At 50.1% G+C, this 10,792-nt stretch overlaps 1 protein-coding gene across 1 annotated transcript; it reads left to right on the forward strand.

The window, feature by feature from the left end:
* The first annotated feature begins 4,204 nt into the window (after nt 1-4,204).
* On the forward strand, nt 4,205-10,492 carry LOC102279357 (interferon alpha-inducible protein 27, mitochondrial). Its single transcript, XM_005896201.3, has 6 exons — nt 4,205-4,362; nt 5,208-5,357; nt 6,824-6,952; nt 8,773-8,802; nt 9,595-9,756; nt 10,242-10,492. The coding sequence occupies exons 2-6, from the start codon at nt 5,234-5,236 to the stop codon at nt 10,322-10,324; spliced, it is 528 nt and encodes a 175-aa protein (XP_005896263.2). The 5' UTR covers nt 4,205-4,362; nt 5,208-5,233; the 3' UTR covers nt 10,325-10,492.
* Nucleotides 10,493-10,792: the final 300 nt, after the last annotated feature.

The raw sequence follows: 10,792 nt of genomic DNA on the forward strand, positions 1-10,792 counted from the left end.
GCAAAATGAATCAGGCATACATATACATATATCTCCTTCCTTTCGGACTTCCCTCCCATTTAGGTCACCACAGAGCATTAAGTAGAGTTCTCTGTGCTATACAGTCGGTTTTCATTAGTTATCTATTTTGTACATAGTATCAGTGTTAATGAGTCCAAGCTTGCTTTGCTCACCCAGGACAGGCCAATAAATTGGAGACAAGGTGTTGAGGCAAGGAATATAATTTTATTCTGAAAGCTAGCAGACCGAGAAAATGGCAGACTAATGTCTCAAAATAATCATCAGATGGGTCTGGATGCCAGTTTCTTTTACAGAACATAGAGGAGGGGGGCAAGGTGAGGATGTAAAATAAAAAGGCCATTAATCTTGCAAATATCTCCTGGAATGATCAGTTTTGGGGAGGGCACATATAACTTTCTTCTTTCTTGCAGCTATTCATTCACAGGTGGACAGGGTCATGTTGTCTTCCTGACCAAAGGCACTTAGGTTTTATGTTTAGGCAGAAGAGCAGGGTTCCCCGAGGCAGGACATTAAGTGTGGACACTATCCTGTCAGTGAACAGAAACAATGGGAAGCAAAAGTTAAAGAAACAGATACAACAGATACAAGATTTTATTCTTCCCTGTAACATCAATAGTGTATATGTGTCAGTCTCAGCGTCCCAATGCCTCTACCACCCCCTTGTCTTTTTACTTTAAATTTTACAAAATGGGGTTGCATTGCTTGCTAATGAAAATTGACATTTTACTGCAAATGAATTATCAAAGTTGCAGCATTTTGATAATGGGGGAGGCTGTGCATGTGGCCGGGGGCAAGGGATATAGGAGAAACCTCTGTTATGAACCTCAGTTTTGTTCAGAACCTAAAACTGCTCTAGGAAATAAGGTCTATTAAAAATTACCTAGTAAAAATTCACCTAATTATATAGTCCTTCTAATAATAAATTCACACCTGAGAAATATTAATCATTGATAAACACATTCTGCTCTTAACAATCTAAATGACTCCAGACTAGGCTGAAATTGATTTGGATCTGACAACCATCCTCTCGAATTATCGCTGTTCCTGACTCCCATTTCCAGAAATAAGTGCTGCTGCAATTGATAAGTACTTTTAATGCCCTTTTAAAGTGACTTCTGGGACTTCCCTGGTGGCCAGGGGTTAATTCTCCCTGCTTCCCCTGCAGAGGGAGCGGGTTCATTCCCTGGTAGATAGATAAGTAGAAGGACGAGAGATAGAACTATAGAGATAGATAACTTCAGAGAAAACATTTAATGTAATCCTCTTTATGTCTTCTCATTGATAGAGTTTTGTTTTGACTCACACATATGGTTGTGCAGCTGGTCTTCTCCTGTTCTACAGGTCTTTCCTGTAATTTTTAGCTACGGCTTGGCATTCCATGATAATCATATACCATATCATATTTAGCCTTCTATCTATTTTACTAATACTTGTGTAGCTGGATCTTTAAAAAGAAAAAGTTTCCTACTTCGGAAGAATCTCAACAGAAACTTTAAAGTTGCAAACAGTGGGAGACATGGACTCCCATTTCCGAGAGAGCTGCTGGCCCTGCCCCTTTGGGCTAACAATTCTGTGACTATCAACCCTTAGTACCTATATCCAGTCTGTCTAAGGGAGGGCTTGGGATTCATTGGAAAAGATGCTTTAAAAGGAAGTCCTTCAACCAATGTGGGCTGAGTGCCCACTCGTGCTGAGTGCTGTGACACATGGCTTAACGAGAAGAGACATCGTTCTTGTGGAGCTTTGATGGGGGCCTGGAGCATGCCTGAGCTTTTTTTGGTCCTGTTCTTGGAGCCCCTGGGATAGGCAGTGTAAGAACTTTTGAGACCTGTGATTGTTGGGTCCATCCAGGGCTGGTCATCCACAATGAGTGGGCAGTGGAGGAGAGACTGGGCTGTTGGAGTTCGGCTGTATGAGGAAGGCTGCATGTTCCTGAGGGTCACAGAGAGGCTTGGAGAGGCGATGGGGCATGAGCCGTCTTTGACTCAGCCAAGAGGGTGCTCACTTAGGTGTGGAGACCCAGGAAGAAATGGATGCAGCAGGGGCAGGAGGCAGGGAAAGAAAAAGGGTCCAGAGAATTCAGGTAAAGAACAAAATGAGAGGGCTCCATGCAGAGTCAGCCAAGACTCATCAGCTCATCTGTGAAATGTGGATAGTAGTATCTCTTCACGGGGTGGTTGTGAAGATGAAAATGCTTAATACCTGAATGCACAGTACTTGGGCCAGAATGAGAGTCTGGCCCAGAAGTGTCCGTTTGTAGGAGCACTCTGCTGATGCTGTGTCAATCTGTCTTTGACACCCTGGTGGGAGACATTCAAACTCCCAGCTGTTTGTAGGCTCTTGGACCCTGCTGCCAGCTGGGTGCGCTTACCCACAAGGTCCTTGACAAGGGGAAGCTTCCCTGGGCCGGATACCTCTGCCTCTGTTCTCCACCACCGCCCTCCAGCCATGCACCCGTCCTGGGCTCCCCTCCACCTCTGGGCAGTGCTGGCGATAGTTCTTTTCCAGCTCTGCCTGCCTGGTTCTACATTTGGTCCACGGGAAATTGTAAGGAGCTCTAAAGGGGCAGCTCCCCACACCCACCCACCCACCTTCAGAGTAGTCCCCGTCCTTTCTCAGGAAGGTCTGCCCACCAGTTTCCTGCCTTTAGCCTTTGGAGACCCAAGTGAGACACGTGTCATTGCTTCCCTCAAATTTCACGGGAGTCTCGTCAAGCTTTCCAAGGGGGTCCCACTGAGGTCCAGCCGGGAGAACCACTCACCCTCCTGTCACCCTTGGGACTTGGAGGAAAGCACTGGCCACCAAGCCTCTCTAGTTCTCTCTTTCTCCTTCTCCCTTTCCTCTCCAATCTCAACTCCCTAACTCATTATTCTACTTCTTTGAAAACTAGTTTTCTCATTTCTTAGCATAGTGTTCCAACAGAGGTTACGTGGTCAAGGTTCTTGGCATGTGATTGACACGTTCCCTGTCTTTGAACCCCAATTGAAACAACAATGAACATTCAATCAATTCCAAGAAAATTACGCATTTAATATTCATATGTGTTAAAAATATAAATCCATGCCCGGCAATCCGTGTGTGTGCGCTTAGTGTCCGACTCTTTGACCCCATGGACTGTAGCCCCTCAGGCTCTTCTGTCCGTGGAATCTTCCAGCCAAGAATACTAGAGCAGGTTGCCATTTCCTCCTCCAGGGGATCTTCCTAACCCAGGAATGAAACCTGTGTCTCTTGCATCTCTTGCATTGGCAGTCGGATTCTTTACCACTAGTGCCACCTGGGAAGTCCCTTGCCTAGGACTAATCAACCCTAAATTCTCAAGGGTGACTACCTGTGAGAAGGCAGACAAAGTAGGAACATGAGAAGGGATTCTCAGGTCACGTAGATTGTATCTGTAACATTATGAAGTCCTGAGCTCAAGGGTGGGTGAAGAAGTGTTTGTTTTTTATTATCTATAGCTTTTTGGACGCCTGAAAGTATTTCATGTTCTGTAATATTTCATATTATATATTTAAAGAGTAAGGTGAAAAAGAGGAGACCAATTGTCTACAACTCTTTTAACAATTTGTAGTAAAGGCAGCAGAGAAATTAAATGGCATTTGGCAAGATCTGGGGAGCAGGAAGTGGTTAGAAAGTTGATCTGTGTAGTAAACAGTTGGTCCTTTGCGGAAGGTGTTCTCAAACACAAGTTCATGGGCCCCAGGCCAACAGGGAGGCCAAACAAACCCAAACTTTGGAGTTTGAAGCAGAGAAAGGTATGTGGCAGGGCAGTGCAAGGAGAGCGAGTGGCTTGTGCCCCCAAAACTTAAACTCCCTGAACGGTTCAGTGAAGTATTTTTAAAGGCCAGGTGAGGGAGAGGTGGCCAGGGTATTTGATCAGCTCCTACACAATTCTCTGATTCACTGATGGGGATCAACCCTTAGGCACCAGTAAGTCTGGGGGCTACGAGCGCAGGATCATCCAGTAGTTAATTTCTTCCATTCAGTGGTGGTTTTAGGTGGTGGTTTTAGCGTTTGAAAAATTCAGGAAATTAGCATCAGCTACTATTATCTCGGAACTTCGGAGAAGAGCTAAAGCACAGGACATGGGGGAGGGGTGTCCAGGAAGCATCCAAAGGGTTCTGTGGGCTTATCAAGACAAGAGAAAATCAGTTGTGACTTTCGTTTTCCTGAGAAAATGAAAGCTATCTCATTGGCTGCCTGCATCCCGTGGGAGCTCTTCCTCTGTTATCTCCAAAGCTGCTGTAAACGTCCTGCTTCAGATCTTCCCTGAACTCAGCCAAGCTCGAGATCAGGTCCAGGTCCTGGTTCTGGTCCACGTCTTCAGAAAGTCTGCTCTGCTGGGTAAGGCAGGGAGGGGTGGGCAGGGGCTGCTCCTTCCTGCGGCCCCCACCCTCAGGGAGCTGGTGGGCCTGGTGACTGTAGGGGAGACCCCTGTGGATCCACTGGGGAATCTCATCTGGGCGGCTGCAGTCAGAGAAGCTGGGTCTCCAGAGGGAAGGGACTTAAACCTCTACCTGTCCCTGGGCTCTTGGACTCTGGGAGCAGTGAGCCTCATCCGTGCCGGAGTGACCCTCAAGGCTTGAGGCTGGGTGGGGGTGAGATGGGCAGGCGAAGAGACAAGCAATAGGAGGAAGCAAATCAGTGCCACTCCAAGCCCATGCTTTGGAAGCCCCGAGACCTGTATCAGTTCCCATGTACTTTGCCAAGCAAAGCTGTGTGACCTTGGATGAGTCACTTACCCTCTCTGTGCCAGGGTTTTCTCATCATAAAATGGGGATGATAATTTCCTTCTTCTCGTTGAGTTAGTAAGGAGAGGGCATGAGAACAAGAGCTTGACCAACTTGACCTGTGGCATATGCCTTAAAAACGTGATTGTTTCTGATTTCCTAATTCTGGCACCTTTTAAATGGCTCCATGGAGGTTTAAGGGCGTTCTAGAAACGTGAGTTTTGGGAGGAGGGAAGCAGACCACCTCAGGAAGTAAAATCTCCTTCCACCTCCCCCATCTGCCTTCCCCTCACTCTGTCACCCCAACACCATATCTTTGGGCCCTTCCCAAGCCCGCATTCTCCACAAGCTCAGAGCAGCCTCTCTCCCCGCTGGAGCCCCTTGAGATTTTCCAGGGCAGTGGGCATGTCCCCAGTTCTGGTGTCACTATCCCCCATCCAGGTTCCACTCTTTCGGCAGGTTTGGTGCTGGTCAGTTTTGGTGCCATGGAATTCACCAAGGCTGTCCTCTTAGCCTCTAACCTGGCTTCCAAGATACTGTCTGCAGGGAGCCTGGCCAAAGTGGGCGGGGCGGCCTCCAGCAGCGTCTTGGCAGGACTTCCTTCCCTGGGTGAGTGTTCCTGCTAGGGACTGGTAGGGGGCCGGGTGTCGGGTCGCCAGGGAGCACACAGGGTCCTGCTCTAGGAGCCTGGGGTGGGGAGAGTGGCATCACCCTCAGCCCGTCTCCCTCCCCTGTCCTTCCCCTTGGGCATCTGCCCTGGCTTTCTCTCTGAGAAGGGCCAGAGGGAGGCAGGACTCTAACATGCGGGACATGGGGGAGGTGGGGTGGTGGTACCAGCGATCTGGATCCCTTGCCTCTCCCATCTAGACTAAGGGACCCTGTGGCTGGGACCCATTCTCAGGCTCTCATTTCCCCAGGGATACACCCCTAGAATTTAACTCCTTTATGTTTTACCTCAGTGACCAGCCAGCTTTTTGTAAGTTTGTCCTGCTAGGTTTCAAATCCAGAGCATTGATTTGAACAGAATTCTTCAATTCAGGTCCATTTCCTTCTTGCAAGCCCCATCTTTGGTTTTATTAGTCTCGCTTTTTATCTTGCCTTTTGTCTGCAATTCCCCCTCCCCAAGTCAACCTTTCTAATATGTTGAACGTGCGTCTGCTTTTCTTTTTTTTAATTTTATTTATTTATTTTTGCTCTTTCATCTAACTTATACCATAGTGTTTCTAAATAGTTTAAATTATTTTTTATATGATATTATACATGTTTTAATGCCATTCTCCCAAATCATCTCCCCTCTCCCTCTCCCACAGAGTCCAAAAGACTGTTCTATACACCTGTGTCTCTTTTGCTGTCTCACATACAGGGTTGTCGTTACCATCTTTCTAAATTCCATATATATGCGTTAGTATACTGTATTGGTGTTTTTCTTTCTGGCTTACTTCACTCTGTATAATAGGCTCCAGTTTCATCCACCTCATTAGAACTGATTCAAATGTATTCTTTTTAATGGCTGAGTAATACTCCATTGTGTATATGTACCACAGCTTTCTTATCCATTCATCTGCTGATGGACATCTAGGTTGCTTCCATGTCCTGGCTATTATAAACAGTGCTGCGATGAACATTGGGGTACACGTGTCTCTTTCAATTCTGGTTTCCTCGGTGTGTATGCCCAGCAGTGGGATTGCTGGGTTGTATGGCAGTTCTATTTCCAGTGTTTTTCATCTACATTTTTGCAAAATAGGTGTTGCTTTTTGTTTGCACGCTTTTTAATTTACGCATAGAAGAGTGTGTGGAATATCTCATTTTATCGCTATCCCCCCAACCCCACCCCGAGAACTTTGCTTTTGAGCCCATCAGGTCGATAGGTGAGCCTGTGCCCCTTGCTTCCAGCTGCTACACGAAGTGCTCCCATGCGCACCCACCATCACCCACCTTTCTGTGCCCTGGGGTGGACCCCCGGGATCGCTCCCCCTCTGCCAATGCAAATAGTACAAGATGGAAGTGGCAGTGGGACAGGGCGGCCTGACCTCTGACCTCTGACTCCTGTGCATTCACCCTCTGTTCTTTCTCAGGGCTCACTCTGCCATCCAGCACTGCCCTGGCGGGGGCCACGTCTACCCTGGGATCCTTGGTGGGGACGCTGAAAGGCTCCTTCCTGCTCGGATCCCCCGCTGCGGCCCTGAGCACTTTGCCAGTAGGAGGTAACTAGCCCTGAGTGATACATACCCCTCCTTGGACTCCCACTCAGCACGGGAGTGGGACAAGAAAGTTAGGACCTTGGCCACAGCTGGTAATCCTTCCTTTTGATCAGAAATAAGAGGACTCCTCAGCGTATGAGAAGCAATTCATAAGATGAAATAATCAAAACTACTACTTTTTATCAAATGCTGTGATATTCTAAGGTTAGCACTTGGCATTTGGCAATTCATTTAATTCTCATAACAACCCCAGAGGATGATGATATGGCCTCTTATTTACAAATGAAGGAACCATTGTCCAAGGGCCCTGGGCTGGGAGGTGGGGTGGATGGCTGCATCCGAGCTTGGGACAGGAAATAGAATAGAAATGTAGGGGCCTAGGCCTGGGAGGAAGCCTCGGGGCAGAGGAGGTTCTGAAAAGCCCAGAAGGGCCAGGCCCCTCTCCCCGAGGGTATCCACTGGGTGAGCCCAGCAGACAGGCCATAAGAGACACAGCACCCTCTCCTCTGGACTGTCTGTGCTTCGGGGCCCAGGCACGCCACGCTTGTCGTCCTCTCTCCTCCCTAACAGTAACACTGAGCTTCAAACACTCTAATGGGCTCTCGATCCTTGAGTCTCCAGTTCCATACCCCAGCCAGGTGGCTCACTGGTCACTTTGTTGTTGTTTAATCGCTCAGTCATGTCCGACTCTTTTGCAACCCCATGGCCTGGGGCCCACCAAGCTCCTCTGTCCATGGGATTTTCCAGGCAAGAATATGGAAGTGGGTTGCCATTTCCTTCTCCAAAGTATCTGCCCAACCCAGGGACCAAACCCACATCTCCTGCATTGGCAGGCAGATGCCTTACCACTGAGCCACCAGGGAAGCTCTACTGGTCACTTAGGGTTTGATTTTCATACCTTCTTTACTTGCTTAACTGCCACCCCAAAGCTCTCTTCTTGGGAGGTTGGCTGAGCTCACTCCTGCACACCTTGCTGTTTTTAGAACTCCTGGTCCCCACTGGCCCCAAAGATTGCAGTCTTGGCTTCTATGGCTGCCACAGGCTAGGACCTCTGCCAGGGAGTTCCAGGAACTCTGTTTCAGGGAACCATGGTCCCGTGCTGTGAATGGCTCCAGCCACAGGAAAGCAAGGATGGTTCTGATTGGGACAGTCTGGGGCAGCCTTCCAGAGGAGGAGGCAACAGGTGTGGCCTTGAAGAATCAGGAACATTCAAGGCGTTCCAGCACTGTTCTCAAGTAGCACTCAAGCATTCAACAGTGTTTGCCCAGATTTCAGTTAAGTCCTGCAAACTGAAACATGTCTCTCTATGTGAGGATTTACTGCTGTCTGAAGAGCTTTCTCTGGATGATTGGAGAAGGTCATATAATACCTCTGACTTCCACACTCAAGGACTTCCCTGGTGGCTTAGTTGGTAAAGAATCTGCTTGCAGTGCAGGAGAACTGGGTTCAATCCCTGGGTCAGAAAATTCCATAGAGAAGGGAATGGCTACCCACTTTGGTATTCTTGCCTGGAGATTTCCATGGACAGAGGAGCCTGGCAGGCTACAGTCCATGGGGTTGCAAAGAGTCGGACACAACTGAGTGACTAACATTTTCACTCCACATTCATAAAATACTGACCCTCTTTCAGATGAACTAACATCAGGGCCCAGAGAGCCGCTTCTTAGGAAATCCCACTTCTCTGGGTGAAGCAGGCAGGTTCCTTCCTTCCTGTGTCTCCCAGGCTGGGGCAGCCCCCTCCGAGTAGGTGGACTGTGGGCTCAGGGAGTGGAGGGGTGGTGGCCAGTGTAGGTCAATTCACAGAATGTTCTTTTGGTTTCCAGCCAAGGCTGCTGCAGCTGTGGTGGGCGGAGGTGAGTCTCTGCCAGGCCAGGCTTGCCCTTGTCTGTCCCCAGGCCCTGGTACTGGCCTTGTACCTGCCCCAGCCTGCCCCAGGCCTCCTGTCCATGGTAGGGGAGGAGGCCCTGGAATGAGAATGAGGAGTTTCCATGGAAACTCGTGTGGAGGCAGCCCCCGGGGCCCAGGTTTCTTGCAGACCCTTTACCGTGTGACCTTGGATGTGGCTTTGAAATCCTCTGCGCTCAGCTTTCCTCGTGAAAGACATGCCAAGCCTGCTCTTTCAGGGTTACCGTGAGGACTACGCAGGATGACACATGTGCACAGTTTGGACACACGAGATGCACTGAGAAGCCCAATGGCTCTGGCTTCCAAGGGCTCTGCAGCTATGCCGTGGAGGCCCAGAGTTGGGACTCAAGTGGGGCTCAGAATGTGTTCCTTGCTTTATGCTGGGCCCTCGGTAAAATTTGCTTAAAGATTTCCTCAGCAAAGACAGGAAGCTTGCAAATGTCCCCCTCCCCCTCCCCAGTTCCGGCATCTTACTAAGGCAGAAACTAAGCCCTTTCCCGAGGAAGGTCCTGCTGAGAGCCAGCACCGTGCTCCCGGCGACCCCACAGCCCTTCCCTCTGCTTTCCCCATCAGCTGGGGCTTCCCTGGACTCCTGACTGCTGACCACACCTCCTGGAGTCTCTCCCAAGCTCAGACTTAACCTTCTCCAGACCTCCCAAAGCCCCCCAGGCTTGATGTCATGTGTATGTTTGGAGGGGGATATCCATCACCCCCTCATCCTAGCTCCTCTCCCTGTTCAGCTTCCACCGTGGCGGCTGTGCCCATGGTGCTTAGCGCGGTGGGCTTCACCAGTGCAGGAATCACTGCCTCCTCCTTGGCGGCCAAGATTATGTCAATATCTGCCATCGCCAATGGGGGTGGAGTTGCCGCCGGCAGCCTGGTGGCCACGCTCCAGTCCATGGGTAAGTGTCCCCCGCATGGCTTGCTCCTAGAGCTGAGGGAGAAGGACAGGAGCCTCGGAGCCTCAGTGCCTCTGGCCCTGACCTCAGCCCCAGTAAGCCCCAGTCTGCCTGTCCCTTAGTATTGCCTCCGTGGTCCCTCTCTCTCTCTGGGTTTCTCTGAAGCAGATATAGGAAGGAGGGAAGATGCTCTGGCCTGCAGCTGTTCTGGGATCAGGCTGACTCCGCCCAAAGCAGATTTTCTGGGTTAGCTGGAGCATCTCTGTCCCACCTGGGGTTCAGCTTTCTTCCCTGGAGTGGGAGGCAGCTCCCAGCTCTTGACTTCATCACCGGAGTTCATGCCTTTGAGTACCTGCCTGCAGCAGCACTCCCGCAAACAGAGATCCTTAGGGGCTGGGGAAAAAGAGGAGGGTTCAGGGTGGGATCTCTGGGCCTGACGCCCCTGAGCCTGCCCACCCCACTCTACTCACCCTCTGCTTCTCCCCCAGGAGCAAGTGGACTCTGCCTGTCATCCAAACTGCTGGTGGGCATCGCTGGGTCCACCCTCGTGTCCAAACTTTTGGGCCTGTAACAGTCCCCTGTCGCTCCCTAGGCAGAGAAGAGGACCAGGTGGGGTCCTGCCCACCAGCCTGATGCAGTGAGGGACCCAGTCCTGGGGTGACAAGTGCCAAACGCTGCACCCCCAGAGGAAAATGAGAAATAAAAACGAGTTGTGGAAACAAAACAAAATGAGTTGTGCCACGCCTCTGGGTCCCTTCCTTCTTGTTGGCCTGAAGTCATTTGGGTGGAAGGCTCACCACTCTTAGAGTGACATGGTGTTGGGGTGCCCAGAGTTGGACTGAGTCTAAATGTGAAGACTGGAGGTTCCCCCTGCCTGGCTTAGGGCTGTGTGTGACCCCAAGGGGTCACCTCCACTCTGGGTCTGCATTGACCCTTCTCTATTTGGGGAGCTCATTTAAATAAACTCCAAGGTCTCAGCTAGGGTGGGTGTTAGGCACAGTGCCTGTGCAAAGTCAGGAATGGAATGCAAGGGCGCTCC

Source organism: Bos mutus, chromosome 21 (genome assembly GCF_027580195.1).
Source record: "Bos mutus isolate GX-2022 chromosome 21, NWIPB_WYAK_1.1, whole genome shotgun sequence".
In the NCBI taxonomy this organism is placed as follows: Eukaryota; Metazoa; Chordata; class Mammalia; order Artiodactyla; family Bovidae; genus Bos; species Bos mutus.

Excerpts from the sequence above, each read along its gene's own strand:
- LOC102279357 (XM_005896201.3), top strand. The coding sequence starts at position 5,234 with ATGGAATTCACCAAGGCTGTCCTCTTAGCCTCTAACCTGGCTTCCAAG. Across the intron at positions 5,358-6,823 it reads GGCAGGACTTCCTTCCCTGG|GGCTCACTCTGCCATCCAGC; the intron begins GTGAGTGTTCCT and ends GTTCTTTCTCAG. Across the intron at positions 6,953-8,772 it reads GAGCACTTTGCCAGTAGGAG|CCAAGGCTGCTGCAGCTGTG; the intron begins GTAACTAGCCCT and ends TTTGGTTTCCAG.